This window comes from Bison bison, unplaced genomic scaffold (assembly GCF_000754665.1).
Source record: "Bison bison bison isolate TAMUID 2011002044 unplaced genomic scaffold, Bison_UMD1.0 scf7180017864362, whole genome shotgun sequence".
Taxonomy (NCBI): Eukaryota; Metazoa; Chordata; class Mammalia; order Artiodactyla; family Bovidae; genus Bison; species Bison bison.
Genome location: NW_011494934.1, coordinates 4360255 through 4378291, shown reverse-complemented (window position 1 = coordinate 4378291; position 18037 = coordinate 4360255). Strand labels below are relative to the sequence as shown.

General features: G+C 42.0%; 1 protein-coding gene across 1 annotated transcript in view; it reads right to left on the bottom strand.

Moving 5' to 3' along the window:
• Positions 1-1244: 1244 nt before the first annotated feature.
• The window catches only part of IMPG1 (interphotoreceptor matrix proteoglycan 1), a 157049-nt gene continuing 140256 nt past the window's right edge, over positions 1245-18037 (bottom strand). The window contains 3 exon segments of the mRNA XM_010855251.1: positions 1245-1307; positions 2722-2818; positions 12722-12887. Coding sequence (XP_010853553.1) covers positions 1245-1307; positions 2722-2818; positions 12722-12887 — 326 coding nt within the window.

Sequence of the window (18037 nt, the reverse complement as noted above, 5' to 3'; positions counted from 1 at the left end):
AGGTACACGTCTTGCCACCATTCTTGGCTTTGCAGCACTTTATCAGGACACAGTCTCCATCCTATATCATCACTCCTCACTTTGGGGAGAATTGGGACGAGAATAGGGGTCAAAGTTATGCCTTTGGGAGACAAATATCAGTGGTTTTTTCCCAAGGGTTTGCATGCTTAAAATCATTGACCATAATCTGTAAAGCAAATCCAGGAGATACCTAGTAAACACACATTATAAGTCTATGGAGATACAGTACATATCATATTTTATTGAAATTAAAGTTTTGCATCAAATATAATTGATAGTTGAACATTTGAAAGAGATATGGAGGAATTCATTTTTCATTCAATGCACATTGCAAACTGGCTGAACTGGAACACTTTGATGCCAGTCTGCCTCTGCTCACACCACAGTTAGTGTCCAGGATTACCCAGTGAGGTTACCAAATTGTAGAAACATACAGTTCATCCGTGTTGGGAAAGAGGAATTGGTTATGTCACAAAGTACAACCTCACTTTTTTCCCCAATATAATATCTTCCTCTAAAATAGGTCTATGCAGTTACAAGAAAAGTAAGATTTTTTCCATGATATGTATATCCCAGTTCTTCAAAGGAACAACCTAGGAATTATTGGCAGCAAAATTATCTACTGTGTAAGCAGTAATTTCTTATACAACTAGTATGCCTAAGCACTGAAGAGGTATGTGAGTTACAGACACTGAAGTGTGGAGCATCTATGTGCTCACCACAGTTCATGTCCCTTATGCATTCATTCTGCACCTCCTTGCATGCGTAATCTTTTATGTACATCCTAACATGTGAAGAGCTTTATTTCCCGGTATATGGTCAATCCCACCCCCCTGCCCCCAAATAATAAGTTGCACTTGTAAATGATCTGTGAGCAATATTTTAAGGGCGGCTAGACAAAAACCTGGTTTGCTATCACCTTGACTGTCACTGAGAAATAACCAAAAATATTTACTATGTTTCACTGATTGTGTTTTGGGTTTTGGGTTTTGATAATAAGCTGCTTTTTCTTCAGAATTTATTGGTCTTCAAGTATCTAAGTCTTCTCTATTTGAAATGTGATGTGTCCTGGTTCTGTGTTGATTACATGCCTGGATTTTGATGACCAGTGGATATGCCTGCCTAGGTTTTCAGAATTTTGAGAGAGTGAATCCAATTTTCCTTGAGAAAGCAAGTCATTTCTCTTGAGATAGATTAGATGGTAATTTGTACACTTCCAGTTTTTAATTTCCTTCCCAATCTTGATAGTTAAATTCTTCATATCCTATAGTCAGTAATTCAAATTTCTTTTCATAGTTACCTGGAAGAGAAATATTTTTAAGAGATTAAGAAATGCCATCCAAGGTCAAAACCAGTGATTCATTCCAATATTAGCTCTGCTGGTAGATGAGATAATATGCTTGTCATTTAGGATATATTCTTTGAAAGGTGGGAGATGTCCTCCCCCCAGATATCTCTAACTTTACAACCTACTGAGAATGTAGTCAATTTCTTCCTAAACCTTCTCAGACTGAACCAGTATCTTGAAGCAGGGGTGGCAAATAGCTTGTGAATCAGTCACCATGTGCCCTTCCAAGCATTATTATTCCAGACTGCTGCTTCATTTGAAACGTGGTTTTTGATTCTCCCTGGTCCTTCTGGATTCAGTTGGTGTACACTTCATCCTGGAGATTTCATGATCAGCTCCTGTGTCCTGCTGTCATTTTATGGCCCAAGTCTGACCCTTTCCTGTCTTTTCAATGTTCTTTGTTTTAGGAAATAAAAGTGGCACACATTATTCTTTGTGCCCCCTTGGATATATGTGTGTGTGTGGTGGCCTCAGCATCCCTCTTGACTGTATATTGACTGTATGCTGAGTTTCAGTTGCAAGCTTTGTTGTGTGTGTTTCCATTTAGCACCGTATATATGTGTGTGTGTGTGTATATATATATATATAGAGAGAGAGAGAGAGAGAGATCTCAGGTAGACTGGACAGGACACTGGCTGATTAACACTCATTTTTTACCATAAAGATTAGGTATAATTTTTGAAACTAGGTTATTTTAGGCTATAAATTGTCCAAGGTATTTTTCAAAAAGTTATTTAAAAAGTTCTTATGCTAACTTGGTTATTAGATAAGTTATTTCCCTTTGCAGAATAAAATTTTAGTCAAAAAAAAAAGATGGAATGGATGAGTATTTTCAAAGAGACATCTTGAACACTGGAAGAAACCTTTATCTGAGGATGAACTTTTAGGAATTTTTGATGCTGCTCATTGTTCACAAATCATGTTTCTCCTACATATTTTTGTTTTAGCTGATTATTTGAAATAAAAAGACGTGTCACAAGATTTTATATGTGTGTATATATATATATATATAATTGCTCAACTCCAGGTATATAAATAATGATTATGAAAAATTCAACCTTGTTGAAATGCATTTGATAAACTGCATGTGTATTTTTATAAGAAAAGGTTAGAAATATTATAATATGCTTTTTTTTCCTGAAATCTTACTGTTTTGTCTACATATTTCAATTAGTGCCAGCCTCTGTCTCTATCCTTTTTGTACCAGGAATTGCCTTTTTCCCTCTTAAAACACAAAATTAAAAAGCCTGGAAAATAAAGGAAAAGTGTTTTTTCTTATCTCTATTTAAAATATGAGTCAGGCCCAGAAATATTTTTCATTTCCTTCAGAATTCTAATTCAACAATTAAAACCAACATATAAAAATACAGTCTTACCTTGTTATCTTGCTGACGTTGGAACTTTTTAACACCAGGTTCATACACTTGATTTTTAGATTGGTCTAGTGATCTGCAAAAGAAAGCAAAAACAACATATCCTGTTTCCTGGACTTACCAATATTAAGAGCAGCTACAGTTTTCTCATATAATGTTTTAAAATGATTGTGACACGTGAAAATAGCATATTTTTGCAGGTGTCTTCCATTGGAGTTGGGGGAAACATGCTCCTGCATTCCCCCACCCCCACTGAGTTCTGCCTTCCAGTTGGCTTACTATTCCATTGGCAATGGTCTCAGAAGGATTGCACAAAGCTCATGGGAAAGAGTGATGTTTATCTTGCAAGAAGTGGGGTTATTTTTGAACTCAAATTCTGACTTATGGTTGCTGAAAAACAACTCTGTAATAACATTTTGTTAATCAATTTAAAAATATAATGTATTTAAAATTTGTATGTATATAGTTCCAGACTCTCATATATACATGTAATATAACCTCTGATAATACTGTACACACATTTTGCACCTTGCTTTTTTTCCCTCTTTAAATTGCAAAATGAGTATGATATTTGTGAGATGTTTTCTGATGTATATTTCCTTACCAGTAAACTCTTTCCCTTCTGTGAATATTCTGTCCAGTATAATTTCAGGGAAAGGGGGAAGGAGGGAAACCCTGTTCCTGTCCTTGTGTTTGAGTGGAAGAAGGCGGAAAACTGAGATGGGTTTGAAGAGGATGAGTATCAAGTTCCTGGCTCCTCCTGCCTCTAGCTAAGGCAGCATTTTTGGTTCGTATTTGCCCTAGTTGGGCAAATTGGACGCTCCGAGAGTACCAAGGATCAGGCAGACACTGGCGTCAGGACTAAGAGGTCACCGGTGAGGGGACCATGGCAATTGAAACTTCTCAAAGGATCTTGTAAGACAAGGAGAGCCACCTCGCTCTGCCATACATCCAGATACCACCTGGGGGGAGACAGGGGAGTTGGGGAGGACCTGTGAGCTGGGCTGTATATCCCAAGGGAGCTGAGTTGCCTCAAATGATTATTTGAACTATTAATCAAATGAAGTTTTATAAACTAGATTGGAGTATATTAAACTCCAAGCTCTCCCTCTCATATTTCCCCCCATACCTCCATTATCCAGTGGAGAAAGGGTTCAAAAGGGAGTTAGGAATAGCTTCTAAAGGAAAAAAAAAAAAAAAAAAATGGGCCTTCTCCCACCCCACCCTATTTGAGGTATAGCATGTGAGTAAACCTATGATCTTGCTGTAATTAAAACATTACTTCCATATTATTAAAACCTCCTCATAAATTTCACTTTTTACCATCATGTACTTAATCTGGCCCCTATATTTGGAAATGGTTTTCATTGTTATAAATAATGTCATAGAGAACATGTTAGGCCCTACTGAAGGACAAAGTGAAAAAGCTTAATTCTGAAGAGGAAAAATCATGTATAATTTACTCTGTTAGATGTAGATTTGCATGTTCAGTGCACTTATAATGGTAATTATGATTAATAAAAGTCAAGCTCATCAGGCCAAAAAAAGAGACCTTGGAAAGTGGAAATTTTGTTTATTCTGGGGAGCAGTTTGCCATGTTGCTAATACAACTGATTCTATGTATAAAAATCGAAACCTGAAGGAAATGAAAAATGTATGGTCTCTGTTCATAAATATTGAACGGAGGAAAGGAACTGAAAGAAAAAGGTGAAAATACAGCGAACGGCAGTGACTCGGCGCTAGAATGAAGCCCTGAACCAGGTGCAAACGTGCTGTGTGTCAGGGGCCTCATCTTCCCAGCAGGGCCCTCGCCCTCAGGACACCCTCATCTCTCTCTTCACTTTCAGGTGGAATAACAAAAATGCAGCCAAGTGTTCGGTTCTTTAGAGAATGCTGCTTTCAAAGCTGTAACACTCAGTGTCCTCAGCTGATTTCCCTCTGAGACTACTTGTAAGTTCCAGGTAGGGAATCGATTTTTCCTTACAGGGCTGCCCTTTGTTGATAACGGTCACACAGCTCTAATAATGCCAGCACAGAGCAGTTGACACCCAGGAGCATCTAAGGTATTGCTTACCAAATCCACAAATTTATTCTTCTTGTCCTCATTTTAAGATGAGACATTGAGGCTTAAAGTGGGGAAATGTAGCTTAAGGTCGCAACTAGTTTGCTGCTGCTGCTGCTAAGTTACTTCAGTCGTGTCCGACTCTGTGCGACCCCATGGACTTCAGCCCACCAGGCTTCTCCGTCCATGGGATTCTCCAGGCAAGAACACTGGAGTGGGTTGCCATTTCCTTCTCCAATGCATGAAAGTGAAAAGTGAAAGTGAAGTCGCTCAGTTGTGTCTGACTCTTAGTGACCCCATGGACTGCAACTAGTTTGGGTAGAGCTTAAACTTGGAACTTGGGACTAACTTTAAAGCCTCCAATCTCTTTTTCTTCCAGCTTAATTGAGATATAATTGACATCAGCACTGTAAAAGTTTAAGGTGTAGAGATAATGTTTTGACTTACATACATCATGAAATGATGACTATGATAAGTTTAATGTACATGCATCATCTTGGGTAGAAGACAAAGAAATAGAGAAAAAAAATATTTTTCCTTGTCATGAGAACTCAGTATTCTCAACTTTAATTTATAATGTCACAGCAGTGGTAATTATACTTACCATACTGTCATAGTACTTATCTATTTCATAACTGGAAGTTTGTAACTTTTGACCACCTTCATCAAATTCCCCCTAGCCAGATCCTGCCTCTGGTAACCCCAAATCTCATCTTTCTGTGAGTTTGTTTGTTTTTGAAGTAAAACTGACCTGTAATACTATCGTTATTTCCTGTTACACAACACAGTGATTCAAGATTCCTGTACATTTCTAAATGATCAACACGGTGTGTCTAGCTACAGCGTGTCACTCTACACATTTATTACAGTTATCGACGATATTCCTCACACTCCACATTTCGTACCTGTGACATTTATTTTGCAACAGGAAGTTTGTACCTTACCTGTGTGCTTGAGTCCAGGCTTCCCACAGCCCTCCTGTTAGTCCCAGCCATCTTCCAACCAGCCAGGGGGTCTTGTCTCCCCATGTAAGACCCTAGGACTGGGGCGTCAAATCTGGAGCCCTCACTGTTCACTCCCCAGGGAAGGTGTTCGCCTGTGTAATCTCCCTTTTCCGCTGAGCCCCCTTCCAGGGACACAGGTCCAGACCTGATCACTTTTCTTCATTTCCTACCTGATGCCATGTGGATCTTTCTTACAGCCTTGGTTGTACAGTCATCTTTCTGCCAGTTTCCAGTTATTTTTCAGGGAGAATTGTTCCATGTGTAGATATATTTTTGATGTGTTCACGGGGGGATTTGTTCATGGCTCATGTCCTCCTACCCCACCATCTTATATAAAGTAATTATTGATAGCTATGTGCATATTGCCATTTTGTTAATTATTTTGGGGGTTTGTTTTTGTAGTTCTTTTTTTTCTTTTTTATTCTTTTATTCTCTTCCTTTCTGATTTATTATCTTTAGTGTTATATTTGAATTTATTTTCTCCTTTTTTGTGTATCTATTAGAGACTTTTGGTTTGTGCATACCATGAGATATCATTCATATAAAGACAATACATAAATAAATATGATTTATATAAAATAGCCATACATATAATTGTTTTAAGTTGCTGATCTCTTAAATTTATATGCATTTTAACAACCCAGCATTTTTAATTCCCCTAGATCATGTTTATTGTTTTTGTTTTACATACTTTTGTATATTTCTAAACTATTTACTGTGGATATAGATGATTTTACTGCTTTTGTTTTTAACCTCCCTGTTAGCTTTATATGTGGTTGATTTATTAACTTTATATACATTAATATTTGCTTTTAACAAAGAGATTCTTTTCTCTCATAATTTTCATATTTCTAGTTATGGGAATTTGTGCTTGGTGCATCCTTTTAACATTTCTTGTAAAACTGGTTTGGTGGTGCTGAATTCTTTTGGCTTTTTTTTGTCTGTAAAATTTTGATCTCTCCATAAAATCTGAATGAAAGCCTTGCTGGGTAGGGTACTCTGGGTTGTATGTTTTTCCCTTTCATCACTTTAAATATGTCATGCCCCTCCCTTCTGGCCTGCAGTTTCTGGTGAAAAGTCAACTGACAGCCTTACCTTCTTGTCGCTTTTCCATTGGTGCTTTTAGTGTTCTTTTTCTCTTCAATTTTTGCCGTTTTAATTACAGCGTATCTTAGTGTGGTCCTCTATGGATTGTGCCTGTTTGTGACTCCCTGTGCTTCCTGGACCTGGGTGTCTGTTTCCTTTCCCAGGCTGAGGAAGTTTTCAACTCTCATGTATTCAAATATGTCCTCTTCCTCTTCATCTCTCTTCTCCTTCTGGGACCCTTATATGCTTGATGTTGTCTCGGAGGTCTCTAAATCTGTCATCATTTTTTTTTCTTTTTCTTGGCTCAGCTTCAGGGATTTCTACATCTCTGTCTTCCAATTCACTCTGTATCATCTAATCTACTATTCTTTCTAGTGTATTTTTTTTTAATTTCAGTTATTGTATTCTTCATCTCTGGTGCTTGTTTATATTTCTCACTTTGTTAAAAGCTTTTAACTTCTCACTTTATTCATCCACTTGTCTTCCAAATTCTTTGAACATCTTTGCAATCATTACCTTGAACTCCTTATTGGGTAAATTGTTTATCCCCACTTCACTTAGTTCTTTCAGGATCTTATCTTGTACCTTTGGAGCATATTCTTCTGCTTAATTTGCTATTTTCATTTCTATGTATTTGATATTTTGGTTACATTTCCTAACCTTGAAGAAGTGGCCTTTGTAGGAGATATCCTGTGCATCCAAGCGGTACACTCCCCTCTGGTCACCAGAGCTACATGCTCTAGACACATGCTTTGTGTGTGCAGTATTGGCTCTTCTGTTGTGCCAGGCTGACTACTGCAGATGTTGTGGTAGATGTGCCTGGTCCTGGTCTATTTGGTTGCCAAACCCTGTCTTGTGTGGCGGCTACTGGTCACTTGTGGGTGGGACCAGGTCATAAGGTGGCTGACTACATGGCCCTGGTGGGTGCCAAGATTAGCACCAGGTCACTGGTGGGTGGAACCTGGCTCTAGGGTGGGTTGTTACAGAGCCAGTGGTCCAGGATCTAGTGTTAGCCTGCTGGTAGGCAGAGCCAGTTCCTAATGTGGCTGGCCTGGGGATCTAGGATGTTCTAAAAGAGGTGTTGGCCCATCATGAGTGGGGCAGCTGACTGAGGGCTCCAAGGTGTCTCAGACCTGGAGACAGCTTGCTGATAGGGGGGCCTGTGGCCCAGGGGGATCTTGGGGCTGGTGCCTACCCTCTGAGGGGTGAATCCAGGTTCCAGGGTCTCTGACTAAGGGCTCTGGGGATCCTGGAGTTGTTAGTCCACTGGTGGGTGGAGCTTTGCCCTGGGCTCTCAGAATGGCTAGGGGCTCAGGAGTTCCTAGGCAGCCAGTCTGCAGCTGGGTGTGGCTGTGCCCCCACCTATCTACACTTCATTTGTCATCTGATCCTCAAATAAGTAAATTGCCAGAGTCACACAAATGATGGCATCCTGTGAGGGACAGAAATAACTGATGAGACAAAGAACAGGTGGTAGGGGTCCAGGAGAGATGCTCAGAGCACCCCTGGGCTCCGATTTTTCTCCAGTGAGAATCTGCCTGAAGCACCTCATGGGGGCAGTGGGGTTTATCTTCATGCGGAGGATATAATGTTGCTGCTGCTGCTGCTAAGTTGCTTCAGTCGTGTCCAACTCTGTGCAACCCCGCAGATGGCAGCCCACCAGGCTCCTCTTTCCCTGGGATTCTCCAGGCAAGACTACAGGAGTGGGTTGCCATTTCCTTCTCCAATGCATACATGCATGCTAAGTCTTTTCAGTCATGTCCGACTCTATGCAACCCCATGGAGAGCAGCCCACCAGATTCCTCTGTCCATGGAATCCTCTAGGCAGAATACTGGAGTAGGTTGCCATTTCCTTCTCCAGAGGATATAATACTCTTAGGGCTTAATACTTCACATTTGAAAAGGGATCTTTAATCAAGGAGTTGGAAAGAGTAGAACTGAGGGGATGTGGCAGATTTCTCTTCTCTACCACCCAAAGAAATTGAGTTTCTCTTCATTCTTCTTGTGTCCTTTCTTCCTACTCTTCTTCTCTCTCCCTCCTTTCCTATTTATTGGGCTTCCCCGATGGCTCAGACGGTAAAGAATCTGCCTGCAATATGGGAGAACTGGATTTGATCCCTGGATGGAAAAAATCCCCTGGAGAAGGAAATGGCCACCTACTCCAGTATTCTTGCCTGGAGAATTCCATGGACAGAGGAGCCTGGCGGGCTACAGTCCATGGGGCCCTTTCTCCCTCCCTCCCTTCCTAGCTGTTACCCAGCATCTAACATGGCAACGAGCACATGGGTATTCAAACACGTTTGTTGAATTGAATTGGTGTAAGGGGAGCCAACCTAGATAGCATATTGAAAAGCAGAGACATTACTTTTCCAACAAAGGTCCATCTAGTCAAGGCTAATGGCACCCCACTCCAGTACTCTTGCCTGGAAAATCCCATGGACGGAGGAGCCTGGTGGGCTGCCGTCTCTGGGGTCGCACAGAGTCGGACATGACTGAGGTGACTTAGCAGCAGCAGCAGCAGCAGTCAAGGCTATGGTTTCTCCAGTGGTCATGTATGGATGTAAGAGTTGGACTGTGAAGAAAGCTGAGTGCCGAAGAATTGATGCTTTTGAACTGTGGTGTGGGCGAAGACTCTTGAGAGTCCCTTGGACAGCAAGGAGATCCAACCAGTCCATTCTAAAGGAGATCAGCCCTGGGTGTTCTTTGGAAGGAATGATGCTAAAGCTGAAACTCCAGTACTTTGGCCACCTCATGCGAAGAGCTGACACATTGGAAAAGACTCTGATGCTGGGAGGGATTGGGGGCAGGAGGAGAAGGGGACGACAGAGGATGAGATGGCTGGATGGCATCACTGACTCGATGGACGTGAGTCTGAGTGAACTCCGGGAGTTGGTGATGGACAGGGAGGCCTGGCATGCTGCGATTCATGGGGTCGCAAAGAGTCAGACATGACTGAGCGACTGAACTGAACTGAACTGAAGGGGCACCTTATTCCTGTGTAACTGCATTTTGGGGTCCATGTCAGCCCCAGAGGCAGGCACAAGTGGAGGCAGTAGATACAGCAAACCCTCGTGACAGCTTTCCAGATCACTGAAAGCTTTGTTCTGCTGACGTCATTTATAACCACCCAGAAAGTGGTCTTTCTTCCTCTAGAAGAAGGGTGTCTAAAATGACAAATTGTATAGCCATCTGAAACAGGAAATAAGGTTGACTAAAATAGAAATTATATTCATTGTTTGTAAAGGGCATGTGCAACCCCTTTCTCTTCCACATCTTACTGGGGCCTTGCTCGTTACTCTTTCTTCCTTTCCTCCCCTTTCATTTATGTTATACAGGTGAAGCAGGAACATATTCACATAACTAAAAACTGTGGACCACAAATCTGCTCCTCTCCATTGTTAAGTGGAATGGTAGTTAAGTGAACCTATTAGTCCACATATTTGCTATGATTTTAAAAGCACATTGTATTTCCTTCCTGACCACTCGCCCAGTCCCCATCTCTCTGAGAGAGATAAGCTTCATCTATATTATTTCATCTGATTGATGATTGTCTGTCTCTGGTATTCCTTTGGAAAAGGTGTATGGATTCATTATGTATTCTAATGTATTGTCTACAGATTACAAGATAAAGTCAAGCTGATACTTTTTAAGTTGACCTGTCTCTATACTTAGCATTGTCTCTTAATAGTAGGCTTCCCTCATGGCTCAGATGGTAAAGAATCTGCCTGCAATGCAGGAGACATGTGTTCGATCCCTGGGTTGGGAAGATCCCCTGGAGAAGGAAATGGCAACTCACTCCGGTGTTCTTGCCTGGAGAATCCCATAGACAAAGGAGCCTGGCAGCCGACAGTCCATGGGGTCGCAAAGAGTTGGACAGGACTGAGCGACTATCACTAGAATGAATCGAACAACGTTGTATGATTTGTGACTGACAAAACGGCAATGCCATATGGTTGAACCTAAAATACTTAGACGTACATATTCCTGTTATTAATACATTATATAAATGGCATTTATTATCCTGAAATTTACTTTCCTCATTTAATGAAATGTCTTGCTCTTTTTCTACAGCAGTTCTAGTAGACCATCTTACTGCTCTTAACTGCCATGTTTCACAATGAATATAACACCACACTATGGATTTAACTGATCCCCTACAGATAGGCTGCACAATTGTTTCATGACTCAAAGCAATGATGCTGTGAACATTGCAAAGTGCAACTATTTTTGTAGGGATAATTGTCTAAAAGTAGAGTATCTTAGTCAAATTTAAAATATTGACAACTTTCTCTTGCAATAACGTCTTACCATTTTTTCTACTGGTAATGCCTGATAGAACTTGTTTTTCCCTGATAGTATCTGCACTGGATGCTATTAACCTTCTTTTGCTAAACTCATGAGTAATGAATGATATCTCCATATTGCTTTTAGATTTCCCTACTTGTAGTGAGATTGATTATCTTTTCCTATGCTTCATGGGTCATTTGGATATCTTCTATGAACTGAGCCTCTGTATTTTTTGCTCATTTTAATATTAGTATGTTTACCTTTTATTGATGTGTAAGAGCTCCTATTAGTAGGGATATTCATCCTTTATCTATAAGTTGTAAATATTTTTCTCCCACCTCATTGCTTATCTGTTTATTTTTGGTGTCCTTGGCCCTGTGGAAATCCTCTTCTTAATGTCTTCTTGGATTTTATTCAGGAAAAAATTTTTTCAAAGCCCAATTTGTAGAAATGTAGAAAAAAAATCTCCTCATATTTTCATACTTCCAATTTTAGGTTTGAATCTTTGATGTTGATTTGTGTGTGGTAATAAACTAATTTTATTTTTCTAAATGGAGGGCCAGTTTTATATTAACTCTTGCTGTTAACTCTATACTTACCTGACTGATTTGAAATGCTTGTTAAAATAAATTTCCTGCTATATAAGGCTTTGTTTGGGGCTTATGTATGTTTTATTGATCTACTGTCTAGGTCTGTGTGTATCTTAATGCTTTAAAGATTATTATGTTATGTATTCCTATAGAGCGGCCTCCCCACCACTGTACTTCAAGATTTTCTCTTGTACATTTTTATTTCCAGAACGTCAAGTTCCATAACAAATCCCGTCAGGGTTTTAATTGGGATTAACTCAGGGAAGATTGACAGCATCATTATAATCCCCCCTTATTTGAATAGATACTCTGTGTTTTGTGTTCTTTGTAAAGATGTTTAATAAATGTCATTTCATATACCCCCTGCAGCAAGCCAGCAGGGGGGTTTTATTAGTCTCATTATCCGGGGAAAAATTGAGGTTTAGAGAAGTTAGGAAATGTGTCTTGCTACTTGCTTAGTAAATTGCTGAGCCAATTGCTTCTTAACCCCTACTGGATAATGGTCTTTAAGATACTTGAAAGTCACAGGGTATGTTTCATCAGGAAAAGGGCTAAATTTCTCTCCTTTCTTGTTGATTGTGTAAGCAGCTAGCCATGAGCCCCCAGTGGGAAAGTGGCCATTAGATATCATTAGAAACTGATACAGGCTCATTTTTCTTCCCTTATTGGTCTTAATGAAACACTGGAAAGGCTGAGGACAAGTGGTACTCAAAGTGTGGTCCTTGGCCCAGCAGCAGCAGCCAGGCGTGGGCCCTACCCAGACTGAGTGAATCAGAAACAGCCTCGCATGGCCTGGCCACGTGTGTTTCCACAAGTACTTCTCTGACAGATGCTCGCTGAAGTTTAAGAATCATGGGTTTAAGGGACCGTGTGAAGACATTCTAATGATGGGTGTCTCAAAAGCCTGAGGAACGGATTCTCAGGTCTCAGCGCTGGGATGCTGGCCTCACCTGCACGGTGTTCCCTTCCCCGGGATGTCTTCACAGTCCTCTATGGGAGCACAAGGGCCTGGGTTCCCCGATCGACAGCGACACTCGGCTTCCTCGGTCCACTCATTCCTCACACACTGGGCGAATTTGCCGCAGGCCAGGAATTTGCAGGGATCTGCTTGATCCGCTGTAGAAAACAGGGTATATTTTACTGATGCGTGGATGCCTGAGCAGTGGGACCAGCAGAAGTCAAGACAGAAGATTGAAAAGGTTTGCCATCGCCCCACTGTGACGTGAGTTGTACAGGAGTGAGAACAGAGTGGAGTAAAGAGAACCAAGCATTTCTATATCTTTAATGAATGAGTTTACAGACATAGGTGATGACATATTTAATTATGCACAAACTGGTGTGCATCAGAATCAGCTAGAGGCCTTGTTGAATGTCAGACTCCTGAGCCCCACCATCACAACTTCTGATGCAGGAGGTTTAGAGATCAAGAATCTGTATCTCTAAGGCGCTAACAAACAGAAGAGGGAGACTTCCCTGGCAGTCCACTGGCTAAGACTGCTTTCCAATTAGGGCGATACAAGTTCCATCCCTGGTCAGAGAACTAAGATCCCCACATGCCTCATGGCCAAAACAAGCAACCAAACAAACAAAAAACCCCAAAGGACGCACAAAAAACAAAAGCAATAATGTAACAAAGTCAATAAGGATTTTAAAAATGGTCCACATTAAAAAAAAACTTAAGAAAAAACCAAGCAGAACATTTAAAAAATTCTCTAATGTAGATGATGTTAATGTATCTGATCTGGGGAGCACATTTTGACAACCACCTCATTAGAGAATTAATTTTTTTTTTCCCCTGGACATATATCTGGAAAAGACAGAAACTCTAAATTCAAAAAGATACACCCACTCCAGTGTTCATAGCAGCACTATGTTCAGTAGCCAAGACATGGAAGCAACCTAAATGTCCATCAACAGAGGAATGGATAAAGAAGATGTGGTACATATATATACACATCAGCAACATGGAGATTATCACACTAAGTGAAGTAATCAGAGAGAGAGACAAATATCATAGAGTATCACTTATATGTGGAATCTTAAAAAAAAAATGATACGTGTGAACTTATTTACAAAACAGATAGATTCACAGCCACAACAAACTATGGTTACCAAAAGGGGAGTGGGGAAGAATGAATTGGGAATTTGAAATTAACAGATACACACTGCTGCTGCTGCTGCTAAGTCACTTCCGCCGTGTCCGACTCTGTGTGACCCCATAGACGGCAGCCCACCAGGCTCCCCCATCCCTGGGATTCTCCAGGCAAGAACACTGGAGTGGATTGCCATTTCCTTCTCCAATGCATGAAAGTGAAAAGTGAGAGTGAAGTCGCTCAGTCGTGTCCAACCCTCAGCGACCCCATGGACTGCAGGCTTCCAGGCTCCTCTGTCCATGGGATTTTCCAGGCAAGAGTACTGGAGTGGGGTGCCAATGCCTTCTCCAACAGATACACACTAATACATATAAAATAGATTAACAACAAGATATTGTATGGCACAGGGAACTGTATGCAATACACTGTAATAACCTATTATGGAAAAAATCTGAAAAAATACATGTATATTTTATGTATAACTGAATCATTTTGCTGTACACACGAAACACTAGAAATCGATTATATTTCAATAAAATTCTTTTTCTTTGTTAGAATTTTTTTTTTTAAGGCAAACATTTTCTGCAGCGATTAGTTGGTAAACACATATGTAAGATCAGGGTTACATTTTAAAGCAGTAGTCAGTAGTTTCAAGACCTTCCTGGTTTGAAAATCTCTTTCAGTCTCTTGCTGATCCCTAGAGGTTCTTTTCTTTGAAAATTCAAATAGACCTCAGGTCTTTCTCTGTTTTGTTTTAGTCATCAATTGTTCTTTTTCACTCTATTCTTAATTCTGTAGGATTGTCTCAAAATCTTCATCAAGTAGATTACAAATCAACAGACAATTATAAATCTCAGACTGTTAGCTCTGGGAGAATCGTGGCCGCTTCCAGCCCCTTCCTTGTCTTTTGGAGTTGAGCACACCTTGCTCTCCAGGGGAGAAGCAAAAGGTCGGTATCATCACGTGCTGATGGAACAACCACAACAGGCCACTGGTCCCCAGACCACAGTTCTTTCTGCCTAGAAGAGTTTCCCATTGAATCGCATCAGCTATTTACCCTTCAGATTATTTCAACAAGCACCTATCATGTGCTAGGAACTAGTGGAGTGAAAGTGAAAGGTGCTCAGTCACGTCAGACTCTTCGCGACCCCATGGAGTGTAGTCTGCCAGGCTCCTCTGTCCACCAGAATACTGGAGTGGGTAGCCTGTTCCCTTCTCCAGGGGATCTTCCCAACCCAGGGAGTGAACCCAGGTCTCCCGCATTGCAGGTGGATTTTTTTACCATCTGAGCCACCAGGGAACACAAGAATACTGGAGTGGGTAGCCTATACCTTCTCTGGTGGGTCTTCCCAACCCAGGAATTGAAGCGGGGTCTCCTGCATTGTAGGCGGATTCTTTACCAGCTGAGCTACCAGGGAAGCCAGTTAGGGACTAGGGGACAGGCAATCCGGTATGAAGCCACTCTTTCAAGAAGCTGAGGGGGGACAGTAAGACACACACAGATGCTCCTCTACAAGAAGCCAAGGATCTCGTCTAGTGTAAGAACTCTAACCACAAGGTTACATTAGAGATACAGGGGCCAGGGAGATTGCTGAACCCTGTGTCTAAGGTGGATTGCATTTGGATGTGCAAAGACTGGGAAAGGAATTCCGACCAGACCCACCATAAGCAGAGGCATGGAGGTGGGAGAGAAACAGGCATGTGAAGAGGGAGCAGGGCAAGTCCAGCAAGGGGGGAGCAGAGACTCGTGGATGGGAAGGAAGGGAATTGAGCCTGGAGAGGTAAGTTCAGGCCAAGCTCTGGTAGGGCTTGAATGCCATGCTAAGGACTTTGGACTTGACAGGAGGTGAGGGCCATGAAGGATCTGCGGGCAGGGGAGGGCTGTAATATTACAGACTTGTGCTTTAGAAAACATGTACATAGATCTCAGAAGTTTCAGAGTTGGGATCGTTTCAGTGATCATCTGAGCTAGTATTTCCCGCGCGGGAACATTCTCAGAGCTCGAATTCAGCCAGATTTAATGTTTTATAGGGCTTCCCAGGTGGTGCTAGTGGTAAAGAGCCCACCTGCCAATGCAGGTAGACGTAAGAGATGCGGGTTGGATCCCTGAGTTGCGAAGATCCCCTGGAGGAGGGCATGGCAACCCTCTCCAGTATTCTTGTCTGGAGAATCCCAAGGACAGAGGAGACTAGGGGGCTACAGTCCACGGGGTTGCACAGAGTCAGACACGACTGAAGTGACTTAGTACACACACATACTAAAAGCAGGCTTGGTGGCTAATTTTTTATTTATTTTTTTAAGTGCTAGATGAAATAAGCATAATGGGTTTCTCTTTCCCCTGGACTTTGACTCCAGCTACAGTCCCCTCTCTTTTTCCTTGTAAGCCTCTCAGAGTCACTGATAAGCTAATGTCTACTGCGCATCTTCAAGTGAAGGCCGCAGTCAGCTGCTTTGCCAAGTTTACTGACCACACAGAAGCCCTGTCTGTGGGTGTGGGCAGCTTGTGGGACGAGATTCCATTGACCCTCATGTTCACTCCTGATCCAGTGCCTCCCTGTGGTGGAAAAAGAGAGTGGGGGAGGTCAGTGAGACCAGTCCAATGGGTGGGCAAGAGCAGTTCCTTGAAAACATATTTTTGGGTCTCCCAGCAAGGTAGACCTGTTAGGTATTTCCGTAAAGTTGTATTTTTCTGCAACTTGAGGTTTCCTGTGGACAAAGAGGCCTGAGTAATGCGAAGTTTCCCTGCCTGACAGTTCCTAAAGCTGGCTACATAAAGGAATCTTTGTCACTGTTTAGAAAATAACTCACATTTACCCTGACAACCCAGGTGATTCACGTCCAGGGTCTGGCTTAATAAATAACAGCTGTCAGCAGCCTGACACTCAGGCCTGCCGTCCTGAAAGCAGAGGCCGCGAGGAACAGTGGAGTCTCCACCGCCCTCTCTCTGCTGTGGAGAAACAGCTTTAACTTGGGAAGGGGACTGAATGCACAGAGCCTGCCCCCCTGAAAAGTAATAGAAAATGTGGGATAACCACATGAGTTTCTATTTAAAAAACGTTTCTGTTTTACCATTATTCCCTTCAGCCCAGCCAAGCATAGTCTATGCACCAATAAAACTGAACTGAACACATAAGGCAGAAGTCAAGAAATGAATTTATCCACATTTGGGGGCCCTGAATTGGGTAAATGTGAAGAACAAGTGCACTTAGTTCATAGAGTACTTGCTTTCCCTGTGTCCTTTTTTGGGGACTAGCCTACAGAGCAGTGGCTTCTAGGTGGCACTAGTGGTAAGGAACCCACCTCTCAACGCAGGAGATGGGTTCGATCCCTGGGTCGGAAAGATCCCCTGGAGGAGGGCATGGCAACCCACTCCAGTATTCTTGCCGGGAGAATCCCATGGACAGACGGAACCTGGCAGGCTACAGCCCGTAGGGTCACACAGAGTCGAACATGACTGGAGTGACTTAGCGTGCATGCATGCATGCAGAGCAGTAGGTTTGCATTTTAAAGGTCTTGAAAAGCATTCCCAAGCGCTGACTGAGGAAGGTTGTCTCTCAACTCTACACCATGTAATCAAAATGCATTTAGTGAACAGTCCTTGCTGCCTGCAGGCGACACTTGGAAGCACTTTACAGTTAAAGCTAAAAAGATTATGATCCAGGTCATCAAGCAGTTTATAAATTCATAGGTCCTTGATGGTCCAAGACTGTCTTTTTCAAACCCTCTGTTACCGATCCCAAAGGTACTCTACTCATCTGCTCAGGCTTAAACACAGACTCTCCCTTCCTGTCAGCCCCTGAGAGTCTCAGGCCCACGTGTCACTAACTCTGGATCATTGCACTCACATGCCTCCCCTAGAACATCCTGTCACTTGTCCCAAATCCTTGGTTCTGTGTATTATTCCCTTTCTATCCTGTACTTCATCATTCTTTACCATTTTGTCATCCCCTTGCCTTGCGCTGCCCTAACACTCAAATATTGGACAGGACGTGAGGCATCTGCTTTGATAGGGTTCCATCCTAGGGCAGGATTTCAGCTCAGTGTGGCTGAAACCCTGGCTTCTTAGGGCTGGTCCCGGCTGAGGGCCTGTTAGGCCTTTACGGTGGACTTTTTTTTTTGATGCGATGAAACCTAGTGATCGCTAGGTGGCGCTCAATAGCAAAAGAAGTAGGA